Raw genomic sequence first — 17,696 nt, 5'->3', positions numbered from 1 at the left:
TTAATTAGTCAATATGGTGATATTACATGAGCCTGTATTTCAATGATACAGGCTCATTACACAATTGGAAATATGGCTGCCATTTTTTGTCACCATACAGTAACTAAAACATGCTCACAGAGGGCTGCAGCCCTGCAGGTCATCTTCAGACTCAACCCTGAAGGTACCATACTGATATGATTGTAATTGAACATTTTCAAAAAAATCTGGATAACAATAAAACACTGGCACAGATGAGAAAGTATTGTATCAAAAACTTTATTCTCAAATAATGTTTTCAAAATATCTGATAGATAAACTTTGAGTCTCTTTAACAGCAGGTTGTGAGGCTGCATACACATACAGTATCTGTTGTATAATCATTTATAACACTCCATGTATTTCCCCCCCCCCTCATGATCTGGTCAGAAAAATGCCCTTTTCAAAACTCAAGAAGTTACAAGTCAAGTTAGGAGCATCCAAACTGTTGGAGACTTGCCTATGCTGCTTTCATAGCCTACATTTACCCCCCCATTTTATTTTCCACTCTAAACCCATTATGTCTAAACAAGGAGAGCCAGATGACTCCTTGCCTAACAGACATAAGGTCACATTTTGGGCCGTAAAGAGGTCAAGTCATTCAAAATCTTTTGTGCCTGTGGAAGTCATCCCTCTCCCAGATATAGACACCAGGATCAGCCACACAGAGCTGTTTTTACACAGGAACACTTATGTTTTAAAGAAAGTGTCATTTTCACACCATCCATGAATACCGTTCATGACATTTTGACACTAAACATCTGGTGTAGGTATCTTAAATGTATTCAGAAAATGAATGTAAACATTATGCATGAAATCACAAATGCTAAGGCAGCTCGTACGGCGAAGCTGCCGCATTAAAAGCCACATTATATACCATATTTCTGCAGGGAATGGGGATTTAAATGTTCAAATGAAACACAAACTCTGCCAGCCCCAGTCTGTGGAGGAGTTGGAGCTGACACATCAGTTATAGGACTGAAGTGTTTTCGAGTTTGAATAAAAAACTTTTTTACAGGTGTGACCAAGAGATAAGTGTGTCTCTCCAGCATGGAGAAAATAAACTCTGCATCCCACAAGGTTTTCTGTTCCTGTGTAAAATCAGCCGTAAAAGAGATCACATGACATTTGGATTTTATATACTCGGTTTGAACCATAGATTTTTACATGGTGTGAAACAGTAAAAACATTGACTTTAATGAACAAGAATTTGTTGTACCTACATCATTAATCATAAAAAGTACAGCATGTTTAATCATTTGTTTTTGTTTTTTTACAAATTCTCCATAAAAAATAGATTTCTGTACAAAACTTTTTTCTTTTGCACCTACTTCAAGTTCAGCAGCACATGATGATGATGATGATGATGATGCGAGGTGAAATGGAGGTGATCATGATGCTTTAAACAATAACATTAATGATGATGGCAGCTTCCTGGTAAAGACTTGCCATTTTTTTTAAACATATCTCTGTGCCATTTATGACCAAATGAAACCATTTTTTAAAGTACACATTTATAAGCCACAATCTCACTTACTGCATGTCAAAATGATTTGCGGAGACTGTGTCCCATCATCATAATGTGTGGTGTCTCAATCTAGAAGCTGCCATGTGCCGTAATGTCAATAATTCATCCGAGTGAAGCAGGGCTGCAGTCAACTCACGTTCAATTCTGACAAAGATAGTGATTTCCTTCAAAGCTCAAAAGCTGAGCGTATGATATGAGAAGTTTGTCCTATCCAAACTATTCAGCAGAAGCTGACAAAGGCCTGTCAAGGGCAATACATAACATTTGAATTCCACTACAAACTGTATCTGAAAGCAGCCATACTACAGTGTTCCGAGAAAAGATCAGTGTCCTCCCTGCGGGATAATAAATGCACACATAAATTCATCTTTATGTAGTGTTCATAGGTCTTATATCGGCATTGAATCGATTATGTAATTATTTTAAGCGTGTGACATTTACAGTTTTAGCTGTTTTTTTTTTTCTTAAGCTCGCAGCAACCTAGGCCCCTTTGTTTCAACGAGGACTGCTGACGATACTACTTTAGTAAGGGACAACCTATTTCCCCAACTGTGAAAAGTCTAAGCTGAAGAAGCAGAAACAACCTTGGCATTTCAAAATGTATTGGGTAAGTTCTAAAAAGAATTAACCAGCTGTCGCTCTTTAAACGGCAAGGACTGCTGACAGTGCCAAATTAAAAGCAAAAGTGAAAACTTCTTCCTAAGTTGTAAAGAAAGTCTTCAGTCATTTTCAACTTATCTTCAAGGAGGTATGTGTCATATCCAGGAGAAGACTGATCAATAAACAGATGAAGTTTTACAGCCTCTGCACTGTCTTTCTAATCATTCCAATAGAAATTAAGACATAAGCTAGACGTCACTCGTGACATATGTGTCATTATTCTAAGAAAGGCCTTTGTTATAAGATTTGCTTTTGTTAAGATTGAAATGAAGTCACGGCAAACTTCAAAAAAAAAAGTTGTCCATTGTAAGATATTTTCCAAAAGAGTGATTTTAACCAGAGCCACAACAATAGGCCTCCTTATTGTACAAGTGAGAAGAAATACAGGTAGACCTCACAATGGGTTTCTTCCCCTTTCAATCATTCGCAGTTCTTTCATTTCAATTAAATAGCTATGAAAACGAATTATGCTCAGCTTTCAGCTCCACATCTCACTCATTTTGGAGCGCTAAACTGGGAACAATGGAGATCTGTCTCTGTGCCTCTGATAATGATGTCTTTGTTTACAACAGATATTTTAAAATATAGAATAAACTTTAATTTTTTTATTATTTAAAAAAGAGTCGAGGTATTAGAATCAAGGGGATTAAATAATACAGCAATGTTGTAATACTTAGATTTGAACTTCCTCACTGTATTTTAAATCTGCATTACCACCATGTCTATGGGTACACAAGATGTGAAAGCTAACCTCGGTAGAGCCCCTCTGATGTTTTCCTGCCAGAACAAACTGGGACAGCGCTGAGTCTAAGTGCTCTGGTTCAGTCTCACTGGGAGATCAGATCCGTATCATTACAGTAATTGTTAAAAATTACACCTTTTACTACGCCTGTAGAAACCTTGCAACCTCTAATTTTCCGGCTCCATTATGCTCTCTTAACTCCATAGGGAATCTCAACTGAATTAATTTAATCAATTAAAATAGAAGCACTCGAGCAATACAAAGTGAAGAGGATCACTATCTGCTGTTGTTTACAGATGTCTGTTTATTTCTATGAGAAGATTTTCAATGTGTGTCTACTGTCTTTCCCCCACTCTCTAACTCTTGCCAGTATTATAACTTATTATAACCCTCATCCACATATCCTAATTTTCACTCGAACTGCAAATGGTGTAAATGTTTCTGGCTGTTTGACCACGACCCTGACTCTGAGGCTGTCAATAGATACCATAATACCAACATCATCCTGTATACATGCTTCCAAATATTTTCACCATTGTTTCGTCCACATTTCATTTGCAACATTCAAACTGGTGTTCATTTTCAGAGAATCCTTTTCAATTAAAAGAGCCGGAAAACTGCAATTTCCTTGTCACTTCGTTCTTGCATATCAAAACAGGTGGATGTGACAAACTTCTCATAACAAATGTTTTCTCCTCAATATTTGGGACTTGGTTGAAATCCTAACTGCAATATAACTGTATTAAGTGTTTCATCGTCAAAATCATAATTTTTAACATCTTTTCATTAACTAATATCTCATACCTTCCACACTCCTGTGCGAATCAATGGATATGTTTTTTTGTTTGTACGTATGACAGTATGATGGTTTGAGCTTATTTGGACAATACAAATCATGCAGGTGTAATGCCAAAATGGATCGCATGGAGAGTGACACAAACGAGAAACAGGCCTGAAGACACACACTGAAAGCAGTTACATCTATGAATTCTAAACCAAGTGCAGCATCTTTCCAAAAATAAAATTATTTTGAGAGAACACTGCGAGAAATAACAAGCTTGGCAAGTGATTTAAAACCAGTGGATGTCCTTGAATTCCCAAGACTACAGGGTGTTTGCACGACATGTTGTCTTAAAATACCAGGAAATGAAAGGTTGCACTCGCTAAGCTTGTGTATTTGTTGCAGTGAAGTTCCTGCGATAATAAGCAGGATGTAACTTTCTCTCTGCACATGAGGTATTTCTAAAATGGATAGGGGCAATAACTGCCGACAACAATAATTGTGCATGTTGTCTTCGTACTGTATTCGTTTGTCCTCTGCCGTACGTGACAGATGATCAAACTGATCACGAATACATGGTGGGCTCTTTAAAAAGATGTGTTGAAATAAAATCAGATATGTCAAATGTGTTCAGAGATGACGTAGGATTATGTTGATAGTTTGGGACACACATATTTTTTAAAGAGTTATAGAAACAGTTACATTCCTGAAAGCTAACACTGCTAAACTGAAAAAAAGCCCATAGAGAGATACTATTTAATATTCATAAAGTACTGTACAGTATCTCAGGAAATGATGGAGTTTAATACCTGAAAAAAAAAACTAGCAGTGGTGTACCTGTGTTTCAGTGGGACCATACTGCATATTATGGATGTGAGGCTTTCTGTGTATGTCTTCCACACATCACAGCACTCGCACTGTGCAGTATGAGCTTTCAGAAGCATCCACTGTTCTATAAATGGCACAAATAAAAGTGGTGTCATTTCGTGACACTAAAAGCTCAGAGGTCCGAGGGTAAACTGATCCCAACTTTCTGGTTGGCTAGCGTGTTATCATGGCAACAAAATAAACAACGGTATAGCATGTGGTCACACCTTCTGCTAACAGGGAGTGTGCGATATAAATGTGTATATACAAACACTCTGTAACCCTGTATTTTCTCATTTTTGTCGTCTTTTTAAAGATAGAAGTTTCTGAATAAAATGCTCTTTTTTCGAGTGACTCATTTTTCAAACCCATTTCAGACCCACGTCAGAAAAACACACTAGTGCAAAATTTGTGCGGTTTAAGAGTTTATATAAAGTTTATATTTTGGGGTCCCCAGCAGCAGTGGTTTGGGAAGTCCCATGGGGCCACTGGGTATTTGAACATAGAGTCTGTTCATCAATATCTTCACTGAAGAAAAATGACCGAAGACACTAATAGAGACAACTATTTGCCTCGGTCTCCATAGCAACCTGTCTTTGTCTCTCTTTTCCAGCATGACAGACAGAAGGGGCTATCCGTCCATTTGTCTGTTTCCGTCATTCAGTCTGTCCGTTAATCTGTTGATCATTTCTGATCTTGGGGCTGGAGAGTATGCTGTAGAAAATAAATCAGTCAACACTTGACTGATAATCCCGCCCAGAGTTGGGAGAAGACGAATCATTTCCAGGATTTGGCCGCAGCTGATTGCAGCAGTTGAAGATCTTGACAGCTTATTGCCTCCAGGCTTCCTCTTTTTCAGCCACCAAACTCTGAATCCTGGCCAGTCCAAGAACAAGAATCAGCTGTCTGACTCTTTGATTGTGTGAGACAGGCCTCTGTGGACACCAGCCCGGCAACTCAAATGTCTGGTTTTCTGGTTTAGCGCAGTCTGCCTAGTGCTAGTGTTGAATATTGTACATCGTATTGATTTGAAGTGTATAGTACGTCCATAGAATATTTTAAAAACGGCAAAAACTCATCTAGAACTAGATCACAGGGTCTTGTAATAAACTTGGGGTAAATAGCATTTGCAAATGTTTGATCTGATATGTTTAAGCATACATTAGTTTTCAAATACTTCATAAGTAGGTCATAAGTGGCAGAACGTAAACACCACCTCACAGTTATCTTTTTGAGAATCTGACAAGTCAACATATCTCACTCTGTGATTTTCCTGATATTGTTGAAGCCATTCAGTTCTCTACGTAGGCTGAAACAAACATTTTAATTGTATCTGCAACTGTTATTTGACCCTGGCTTGTCCAGCACTAGTCCACAGCTCCTAGTACAAATCTAATACTAGTATCCAGTACTGGATGAGATTTGAGCTTTTAAGGAATTTATGTGTTGAGCTTGTCACTGCATTGACTGCATTTGGTGGTCCATTGAACAGCAGTCGATTGATATCAGATTCCCCCAAAACAGAATCTGAGAGCTGAAGTTGCGTCAGAGTCTAGTCCCGTCAAGTCAAGCATGATGGAGGTCTACAGGGATTTTTTTTTGGTCCAGCACCAGAGATGTTTTTTATGTTGACACATAAGGAACAATCAAATTACTTTTTGATGTCTGAAGGGGATAAAAGAGTGTAAGTCCATGTGCTTCCCCCTTGCATCACCCATGTCTGGCCTGCAGCAGGGGACTTCCTAAGTTAAGAGCCTACACTGTGCACATTTGGCGTGGGGTGTGGGGTCAGGTTGGGTAAACCACATTCAGGTTGCAGGGAGGGTATTCATGGGCCATACAAAGCACTTAATAAGGTTGATTTTTGCAATAGTCATCTGACACTGGACACACACTGTACAGTGAGGTTGTCGCTCTTGAAGGAATTAGTTGTACCATCTTTTGTGTTTTTCCTTGGTGTTTTAATGGCAACGTGCCTCAGAATAATTCTAGTCCCAGTGTTGATCTCCTCAACAACACATTTGATAACTTCATTGTCTGCTCCCTTGTGTACTGGTTCCAACGTATTTCGCTCTTTCCGACTATGGGTAGAGGAGGGTGATACCTTTTTGCAGGTAGGAGGTGGAGCAGAGCTGCATTACTGTGCAGGTTATACTGCCAGAGGACCAGCATGCTACAACACAAACTGCTCACAGTAACAAGTCCAAATCGTTTCTTCTTTCTTCAGTTTGGTGAAACCACAGCACAGACTGCGACAGGGAGGTTGGACTGAACCACTGTTTAGGTGGTGGCAGGTTGTTGTACTATACTACGGTACAGACTGTATTGAGTGTGGTGTCGAATCGAACTGCCTTAGCCTCAGTGGGCTTCATGTTGGTGTCATACATTGGGTTTTCAAATGATGCCTGACCGTTGGAGCTCTCATGACCGACATAGCCATTGAACTGGACCTTGGGACGTGTCCTGCAAGACAGAAGAAAGACAGACATGCTGTTCATCGCAGGTATTTGGTTATACAAGGATAACTTGACAACGTTTGGAAAAAGCAAACACAGTAAACCAAAACGGTTCAGGTCTAACAAGACAATGACAAGCAAAAGACAAACTCAAAGATATGTTAGACATTTGGATGAATTTGCTTAAATGTGCCTGCTTCCTTTCTTTAATATGAGCTCTTACCAACTCTCCCATTTAAAATCATATCTGTCAAGTCTAGTTTGAGCCCAGGTGAATCAGTGATGTGTGAATAAGTGGAGCAACTACCTGCTTAACATCAATATATTTGTCTCTGAAGTTGGTGAACCAAAAAGCCTGGTGAAATATATTTTATATGTGAGGTGGCCAGAAATGTGACTGAAGTGATGATCATGTTCTTCTGTGGTTTGTGAGTCCTTGAGATTTTTTTGGAGCCTTTTTGACCCCCGCCTTTTCAAAATAGAGCTTTAAGTAGAAATATTTAGCTGTCTGCAAAACAGCATTACATGTTTAAGTTGTTAATGTTTGTCTGTGAAACATATCAACATGCAGCAAGGCAAACCACAAACAGAATTTTATAATTGTCCTTGCATTGCCTATTCCACATCAGTGATATAGAAAGCACTGGTGGTAATGAAATATTAGGGATGTATGAGTTCAAGAACTACTGAACAGCAGAATATTTGAACACTACTCATACAGAGAAACCTGCAAATGATTACAAATTGTTGGTGTATTGATGACCAATTCATACAAAAAAGAATATATATTTCTGTTTTATATAGTCCTATTTAGTTCTACAACCAATTAAAAAAAGACAATTTATTCAGATAAGTGAACTGAAAATACCCTTCTCTGTCCTCTCAACTGTCTTGTTAACATGATGGGCAAGAGCTTTAGCCTTGGGATTAAAGTTGCCCCCTTAGTAAGAGCTGGTTCTGGTATACATCTACAAATTGCATGGAAATGGTTGGCAAGCGCGATCACATGAACCGTAGCAACTGTCTGCTTCAGTGGTTCAGCTAACCAGATCCCATCTGCTGATCTCATGTGAGTCTCAGTACATGCAACCTCCCATCATCCTGTAAATGGTGCCCAATGGTTTAAGTTCAAAAGGACACATTATTAGTCAATGTGCCTGAATAAGGATTTTAGGAAACTTACTGCATGGATTCAAAAGGTTATGCAGTGAAATACACTCTTCTAACTTGTGTGTTTGTCGCAGATTACATTTTTTAGATAATCAGGTCCTATAATCCAGTTAGATATAATCACTTACTTCCAAACCCTGTGGAACTATTAGCAGCGAGGAATGCTGCTACCGAAACACTGTTTGACTCTGACCTCATTAAGAGTGTGTGTACGTGCGTGTGTGTGTGTGTGTGTGAATACTCACTGGTAGAAATCCAACCCTGGGGAGCCACTAAGCCTACCCTACATGCTCAATCCATTACTTTACAAAACTGCACACACACACCAACACACAAGGCAGACCTCCCTGCATGGCAGTAGTTCAAGTCTCTGCACTAGTTTCTGTTTGAAGCTGTAGGTGCAATACTTAAGTTTTATTGGTAGAATGAAAAACAGCTCACACAATTGCTTTGACAGTATTATAGATACTGTATTGACATATAGATCTGCACTGTGCACACTCACACCTCTCTTTTACAGTAGTTGTATTATTTAAGTTATTGCATTGTTATGTAAAGCAATGTTCTATTTCCAGCTTAGCATTTTGTTTGGCTAGGGCGTTATGTTAACTAAATGCACACCTACTGTCTAGTAAAGATGAAACAAATACAAAAATAAAATACAGGATGATGTATATTTGCTCACACTTCATAGTATTACTCAAACGTAACAGAACATCAAAAACTGTGTTTTTTCTTGATGACATCATGCTGACGGAGAGATGACAATGAGATTAAAGACAAATTACATCGCTTTCAAGCGTTAAATGGTGGCCATTATGACATAGTAAGGCTGCAACAACTAAAACAATTACTTTCATCTGAGATGAGGAATCTGTGTGTTCCATTTCCCTCTGAATATCTATTCAATTGGTTTAAAAGCTTGTGTCTTCTAACAATACAAATAATGTAGGACAAAGTACTGATCTGAGCTCAGAACAGACAATACAAATGTCATATTTTGGTGAATTGTGCAGCCTTACTTCACAGCATGAAGAAACATTTAAAAACCAAAAACAAGAGATGAAGAGTTTGACGGAGGATGTGGCGGCGGCGGCGGAGGTCTGGTTGCTGTTGGAAACCAGGTGGGTGACAGGTCTTACCTGCCGCCAGGCCCCCAGGTGTCTTTTGGTCTCTCATTGTCATCTGTCTCAGCAGACAATGTCCTGCATACAACCATCAGCTTTAATATACATCGGCTATCATTGCACACAGCTAACACACTGCAAAGTAATATTAGTGTTGGTAGCTATTGTATATAAATCCAACTGTACTGTCAATATCTGTGTAAATCTGGGAGCACAATATATCCTTTATATCACAATAGAAGCTGCACAATACAGTATATCGAAAAAGTCTGCTGTATTATACAATAGGGATGTTTTGTGTTGTAAAAGAGCATCATAGAAACATTTACAACTAAAATGTATATTATTTTGGTGATGCTTTTTGTGCATACTTCCATATTCAATGTGTTCAATATAAGCATTTTCAAATAGATTTATTTAAATTCAACAGCCAGCCTGCTGTGTACTAAAAGTGTCTGTTTATTATAACAGGTACCGTCATGATTGCAGTATTCAAAATAATGATATCAACATATTTTCCCCATACCGTGCAGCACTCATCTTCATAGACCTGTAAATAGGAGTCACGGTCTTATCAGGATTTACTATTCTCACAAGTCAGTAAACACTACAGCCATGCAATTTACTAACTTTCTAACAATGCATTAGACTGTTGCCTCAATGAGGTCAGGACATGTTTCACTGCAGATAAAGTAGCATACAGCTACCATTAATGACAAGCCAACAGATTAGTGTGCACTGCAGTAATGACTTTTGTTACATGAGTATGATGACTTTGTAAAAGTTTGAGTGATTAAGTGCAAAGGTCAGAACCGCCCTAAGATGTAGAATCTTAAATAGGTCTAATATTTGAAACGTTAATGATGACATTTTACCCTCAATATAGCTGAGAATAATCTGGCATCTTAAGGCACAGTCTTTTGTGAAATTTCTAGGAACAATAATTAAAATCTAAGGTCAATCAGATGTAATCTTCATAGTACGCTTTGGAGTTTTAAAGCTTTAATTATGTTTGAACATTTCTCTAAACCAGCCTCTCCTCCCAAAAAAGGTATCTGGTCCACTTAATGTATTTCAATAGAGCTTAAGGACAAGGGGTTTATCAAACAGCTACTCTTCTACTTAGTTTTGAAGTCACTCACAAATATATGACGTTTTCAAAGACAAAAATCGGCATTAGGCTCTATTTTGATGTTGGTTTGGCGAAAGCACAAATGCTAGTGGACTGCCAATTTGGAAAGTCTTTGGTAAATGACATGTCTGCCAGCACCTATTTATCCTAATTTCCCATAAGTATTCTATATTCAGAGTAATTAAAAGAGGATTTTTCTACTGGGTTGGAATATTTGGTGATTTTTTTTACAATACCAAAATGTCTTGATATGCAAAGGCTTCCCTTGCTTTCCTTTGAGCTCTAACTAGCGTAAAGACATTGTGGTATTTGTCTTCTTCTGGCGGTTTCCCACTGAATTTGATTCCATTCTATTTTCTCCCAAAAATATAATTTGCAATTAACAATTTAGGCATTTAGCAGACGCCTTATTCCAAAGCGACTTACAATGATCAATTACAGGGACATTCTCCCTGGAGTAACTGAGGGCTAAGTGCCTTAATCAAGGGCACACTAGTGGTGGTGTTCCAGGCGGGATTTGAACTCGCAACCTTCCGATCATCAGCCCATCTCACTATACATTAGAACACCAAAATTAAATAAAATAAAAAAAATTATTATGAGATCTATTTGTGGCGGACGATATTTAATTGTGGCGGTCACCAAATTTTTTGTAGTTATATCTGCATGAGGAAATTATCAAGCTGGATCTTTCTTTTAATCATTTGTAAGTTTGTATTGTCTGTTTTTACTCTGAGGATATAGCGTACCTGTGCTTGTAGAGATAGAAGGCGAATCCAGACAGGATGAGGGCAAAGAAAGGAACTAAGATGGCGGCTGCCACGGAGCTGCTGTTGGTGTAGGGGTTGGATGGGTCCATTGCCATGGTTACAGGGCCTGGGGACAGACACAGATTAACCCACACATGCATGAACACATTAACACCCTTTTGTGCACGTGTAATAGAGGATCTGTCCTTGTAGTCTTTACACTTGAGTTCTGTTTCAGTGTTTACTCAGTCTGAAATGTAATTTATTTTTACATTACACAATATTGCTACTAATATTTCTTCAGTTTGAACTAATATTTATATTCCCATTTTCAGTATGACATGGTGTCAAAAGAAGATATCAAGGCTGTGTTGTTTGTCACATCTGGCAAGCAGCTAATGTGTCTGGCACAGTTGTCTGTTTCAGGGCAGTTTCTTCAGATTTTAATGAAACTTGGTGGAAGGTTGTAGCACGGGCCAAGCAAGACCTCATTACATTTTGGAGAAGATCCAAATCAAGGGGCAGATACAACAATTATGTTTCACCTTCGTTAACATTGCGCCGTGTTTGGCATTTGTGCTGCATTCATGTGGTGCCAGAATAATTGGGCAGGAAAAAATCCGTCTATACCCTTTCAGGTCGGAACAACAATTCAAAAACTGATTGTTTAAACGCTCTGAGCTTTTAAGAGTCAATATTTTTCAAACAAAAGGACTTAAGGCAGTTAACACATCAAACGACTTTGCAACTCAGGGAATTGGACCATCCAAGGAGTGTGTGATTGCAGCGTTGGCCTCTCCGCTCTGCGAGTGGCTCTCTAGTTGTGTTTGTTATTGATGCTGATGTCACGGAAAGACCTACCTTGCCTGGTTAGATGGAACTTGCCAAAGTCTTTACTATGAGTATGACCCTGGTAGACAAAAGTCTTCTGGTCGGATTCTGCAGTAACCTGAAAAGTGAAAAAGCAGATTGTTGTTTGTTCTTAGATAACGACATTCAGTTAAAGGCTGTTTCACATGTGCAGTATGAGGCATGTGATAATATTCTTAGCATGTAGATACATATGTAGCTACCTCTTCATTTCTTGAATTTTACATTGTGGTATATCAACGTTATTTTAGTTTTCACCCTGTCTTCTTTCCTGATCAGCAATATTTCTGCCCCTCATGTACTTGGGCCCTCCCCAACCTCCTTCTTTTCCTCTCTTCACCCTCTCTTGTTAGGAGGCCAAAGCAGCAACGCTTTACCCCCAAATCGACAATTGAAATATCATCTTCTAACTGTAAATAAATTGCTTTCCAGGAATCACAACTAAGCCATAACCAGTCTGACTCCTCCTTCCGTACTCTTTCTGTCATCCGTAACATGAACAATGGTCTGTCTCTGCCTCCTTCCTTCCTTCTTACATCCTTCTGTTATCCATTCCTGCCTGACTATCTTTTAAAATCATCCCACTCGGTTCCTCCAATATGCCCTCTGTCCTCCTCTGTAATCAAGTCAAACAGGATCCGGTTTTTAATCCATTCCCCAGCTGAAGACACGATCTTCAGAAGTCCCAGCTTCAAAAACCACATCGAACAAAGTTTAACAGTCTCCATGGAACATGAAAGGTGACTTTCTTTTTTTTGTTTTTCCTTTTAAACACTTCTGGCATTCAATATGTTCACATTTAAAGGAGTTGATTGACTAAATTCACAGCTTAAAGAAGCCCCATTTGTGTACATCATAGATACATTATGAATGCACAGGGAGGTGTAAATAAACCAAATGTAGGTTTAATGTGAGGATACGTGCTGGAACTAATTATTGGCTGAAGTAACGTCCTGGATTCTCTACGGTACGCCTTGCAACCTCACGTATACATGCAACCTTGCAACACTTCTTGGTAAACCACATTAATCCTGTATTTAAAAAAAAAAAAAAAATGGTATTTCAAAATCTGATTTGTATAACCTGAATCAACAATTGAGTCGAATTTAAATACATCTCTTTAGCAAGACCCTGCCCAGCGCAGTAGTGTGGACTGTGCCACACTGTTGTTCCAGAATAGGGCAGTGATGTTGATTGAAAAATAGGGAGTTGAGGAAGGACTGTATAATGAAAGTTCCACTCGGAATGACGAACGCCTTGGGGTGTCGGTAAGAACACAGGAGTCTTGGTAGCGGTTAATTCCTTTTACTGAAGATATCAACACAACAGTCACAGTATTACAGCCTTGGAGCAGGTGTAGTGTACTGTATGTATATGTGTGTGGATGTTGGTCCCTTTCTCCACCTTTGAAATTGGTTCCGTTGTCGGAGTAGACTTCTGATGGCCTTCCGCGTCTGGCAATGAACCTTCTGAAGGCCATTAAAAAGGAGTCTGTATTGACAGAGGTAAGTAAGTCAATGTGAACGGCCCTTGTGGGGAGGCACTTGAACACAGTACCCCACCGCTTCTCATTGCGTCGTCCCAATTTGATCAGAAAGGGCCAAAGCAATTCATGCCAGTTGAATAAAAGGCAGGCTTGAATAGCCTGAGGCGGGCCACGGGTAGGTCAGCCATTTGTTGGGAAGCAGGTTTTGCTTTCCATCTACGGCATTCAGTACAGCTGTGCTGGTGCCGCCTAACAGCCTCTCGCCCACGCAGGATCCATACTGTGTGGCGAAGCTTGGCGAACACTCTCAGGTCAAGGGTGACAGAGAAGAGCATCAACATGTTGAATGAGGAGCTTGGTGTACGAATGGCTGGGGTTAAGTACAACTGGGTGCAAAACTGTCGGATCAAGGTCCTCTGCCTGCCGGAGTCTGCCTCCAACTCTGATAAGGTCGCAGTCTGTGTCATACTGAGGCGCGAGGCATAGGAGACAACTGCTAGCAGGGATAGGTTTGCCAGACTTTAGTAGATGGTATTCTTCTGTGAAGCTGTCCAGCTGAACTTGTCTTAGAACATTCTGCTCTGCCCTGTTGTACATCTCTGCTGTAGGAGAGTCAGTTGACGATGAGTCACCAAGCTTGGCTGCCCCTTGAAGTTCCTTGGCTTTGGCCTCCACTAAATCACTCCAAGTGCGTAACGGTGTGACATCTGGAGTCGATGTGCTTGGTTGGGAGATGCCAATACCACATATGGCAAACCGCTTTAACTCTGTAGTCCTGAGGCTTGGCAATACTGCTTCCTTGAATGCCTGGCGTAGTGGTGCATCCTTTTTCCTTAGCATAGGTGTTGCATACCTAAGTACTCCATTCACGGTTAGTTGCTTTGTCTTAGCCTCCAGTAGGTTAACGTAGGGGTGGGCGATATTGAAATATATATTATCACGATATTTTTCAAGCAGTATCACGATAGATGATATATATCACGATATTTTTCCATGTCGGTTATTATGGTTATTTTTCAAGTTACTTAATAGTACAACCAACTACAAGGTAACATAAACTAAAACAAAAAGGAGTAACAGACCAAAATAGCATTTCAAGCTGGTTTTATTTCTGAAATGAATCCCTGAATGAACAATTCAACATTTTGATATGGCTTCAAGGCACAGTTTCTCAGTATACAAATGAACTTTCTGAGGTAGCACTAGCAGTGAACATCAATAAACATGAAAAGGAGGGTAAAACATAACTAAGTAAAACATAAAACATCAATGAGGAAAAGTCAGTGCCAAACAATTAAAATGTAAACTTTAGACTTGAAGTGCAATCAAAGACTTTAGCATAACTGAAGGGAAAAACTATATAAATACCTTATTGATAAAATAAAATATAAGCCAACAGAATCAAACAAGACAATAAATAAAGTGCATACTGTCTGAATCCTGATTAGACAGCTTTAGAGCATGTCTTTCACATCAGTTTATTTTTTTTATAGTTTTTTTTCCAATGTTTTTTTTTTCCAATGTTTTTTTTTCTCCAATTTTTTTTAATTTTTTATCACAATAGATACGATATCTCTGAAAAAGCATATCGTAGAGACCTAATATCGTCACGACGATATATATCGTCATATCGCCCACCCCTAGGTTAACGGCTTCCTGGTCTTCCTTAGACCTGGTCACTTCCTTCTCAGACCTGTAAGGCAGGGTGTCAACTTGCCACAACTTCTCCACGTTGCGCTGCACCTCGACTGCAAGTGGGCTGAGGGATGTAAAAAGGCATTGGTGAGGCTGTAACTGGGACTGAAGAATCTGTGCCGGCCCTTGAAGTGTCCATCCAAGCCGTGTATGGATTGCAGCTGGACCTCCAGGTGGTCCGAAACGCACAGGTTCCACTGGGTTTATGAGGTGAGGCTGGTCAGCTCCAATCAGCAACAAGGGTGAGATTTGACTGAAGCCGTGTAGAGGCAAGTCTTGGAGGTGCTTGTACCTTTTCTGAAGGGTAGCCACTGGATAGGTATGTTCAGCTAACCCGAGGCGCTGAGCAGTAAAGGCGTTGTCTATCTGGAAAGACTTCTTTGGTTGCTTTATAGTGGAGACTTGGAAAGAAACTGAGGCACCGTGCAGAGTCTGAATATCCTGACGGATGGTTCTGAGGGCAAGGTCTTCTGGGGTGCCTGTTAGTCCAAGTTGTTGGGCTGCTGCTGAGAGCAGCATAGTGCGATCAGAGCCGTCATCTAGGACCGCGTAGGTGTCCAACGTCTTGTCACCATATCGGAGGATAACTGACGACTTTCAAGAGAACTCGAGTAGAGTCTGATGGTTTCTCCAGATGAAGGGTTTCGGTTGCTGAGCTAACCAGACAGGTTCCTTCCTTAATAGTCCTATTGTTGACCTCGTGCAGTATCTGAAGGTGTTTACCTTGACATATGCTGCAGGGTTTCTTCAGGGTGCATTGTGCCGCTTGATGTGATCGCCAACAACGTTTGTTGGTCTTAATCCAGTCTATGATTTGAGCTTTATCAAAACACTTAAAGCTGGCACATTGGCTTAGATAATGATCGTCTGCTTCACAGTAAGGACAGTAGGCTTTTGGGGCTCTACTGGTAGATGACTTCGTTGATGGTGGTGACACGTCCTCTGTGCCATGGAGTATGGTAGCTGCACGAGGGATGAACTTTGACTGTGGCCGATGTTCTTGCTTCTGGATGGGTTTCTCTGTGACCTTGGTTACCGCTATAACTGTCACTATCTTGGCACAAGGTTTCCAGCTGCAGCCAACTAGAGAGCTCCATTAGGTTGTAAACCGTACCTGGGTGACGACACATATATCTCTGAAACTCAGACCTCATCTCAGCAGGTAATTTACTAAGGAGACGTGACACATGAGAACCACATCGCAGCTCCATCTCTCCTTCCTGGCCGAGGGTCTTCAGCATACCGACGAGTGCACGAATCTGCAATGCAAATCTCTCAAAGGCTTCTGTGTCTCCACGTCTGATGTCAGGTGCATCCATCACACTGGCGATCTTCTTGACAGCTAACTGATGGGGCTGACCGCATTTCTCTGACAGGGTTGCCATTGTGTCAGAGTAGGGGGTAGGAGAATTAAGATGTGCATCGGCTAATAGGCGGGCTTCGTATAGTTTTAGATGATCCATCAGGATCTGGTACTTGAATAGCTCTGTTCAGTTCCGCGGAAGTAGATTATCAAGAGCAATCTTCAGCCGTGCAAACTCACCAGGGTCCTTCTTAGTGAGATCAGGTATGGTAGGTATATGACCCCTATAGGTTCTTTCTTGTGCTGCAACATATGGCTGGTATCATAGTATACTCTCTGGTTGTGGGGCTGGAGTGAATGAGTTGGATACCTGGGGTAGGTATAGGTGGATGGCTGACTCTGCTGGAGACGCTTTTGGTCATAGTGACCCATGGTTAGGGGACTAGAATGAGGATAAGGCACATGGTTAGCTGTAGGTTGACTTACTGAAGCTAATAGTGTTTGCTCCTTTAAAAGCCGTAATTCACCCATCATCTTATCCAGTGTGTCAAGCATCACAGTATCCTTTGAGTAGATTGAGGGGTTGGGTAGCTCCGCTGCCCACTAGCTCCTATAGGATGATCATCCTGCAGATGATGATCAGGCTCCTGAGCTCCATTAGCGGAAAGAGTCCATCCATCTAAGGTGAAGTTCCATCTGGCCTGACTTAAAGGGCTGCAGGACCGTGATGACTGGGCAGATACTGCTGAGGGATGAAGTCCTGGATCACTCAGGTTGTCCTCTTCTGGACCGACTGCATACTGTGCTGTGTGTTGATAACTAGGAGTTGTAGTGGCTTGCCTTTGGCTGACATAACTCACTTCGTATTCACTGAAGTAAGGAGGAGGATGAACTAGCCGCTTAGGACGTGTAGATTCTGATGAGGCTTCACCGTATGTGAAACTAGGCTGCATCATGGAATCCAAGGAAAACATCTCTTCCGGCTCGAAGGACCAATGAAAAATAGGGAGTTGAGGAAGGACTGTATAATGAAAGTTCCACTCGGAATGACGAACGCCTTGGGGTGTCGGTAAGAACACAGGAGTCTTGGTAGTGGTTAATTCCTTTTAGTG

General features: G+C 40.4%; 1 protein-coding gene across 8 annotated transcripts in view; it reads right to left on the bottom strand.

The window, feature by feature from the left end:
• Window positions 1-1,935: 1,935 nt before the first annotated feature.
• The window catches only part of LOC307028392 (CUB and sushi domain-containing protein 1), a 424,819-nt gene continuing 409,058 nt past the window's right edge, over window positions 1,936-17,696 (bottom strand). For 3 of the 8 annotated variants that reach the window (XM_079663368.1, XM_079663373.1, XM_079663369.1), the window contains 5 exons: window positions 12,092-12,179; window positions 11,231-11,357; window positions 9,876-9,899; window positions 9,365-9,427; window positions 1,936-7,059 (listed from right to left, as the gene is read on the bottom strand). In XM_079663368.1, coding sequence (XP_079519494.1) covers window positions 6,900-7,059; window positions 9,365-9,427; window positions 9,876-9,899; window positions 11,231-11,357; window positions 12,092-12,179 — 462 coding nt within the window. In that variant the 3' untranslated portion in view covers window positions 1,936-6,899. Of the gene's footprint in view, window positions 7,060-9,244; window positions 9,428-9,875; window positions 9,900-11,230; window positions 11,358-12,091; window positions 12,180-17,696 lie in introns of all 8 variants that reach the window. The other 5 variants (XM_079663374.1, XM_079663372.1, XR_013804983.1 and 2 more) reach the window with 4 other exon arrangements.

The sequence above is a fragment of the Notothenia rossii genome (genome assembly GCF_949606895.1).
Source record: "Notothenia rossii genome assembly, chromosome: 2".
Taxonomy (NCBI): domain Eukaryota; kingdom Metazoa; phylum Chordata; class Actinopteri; order Perciformes; family Nototheniidae; genus Notothenia; species Notothenia rossii.
The sequence above is the reverse complement of the archived record's forward strand: the minus strand, read 5'-3'. Positions and strand labels throughout refer to the sequence as shown.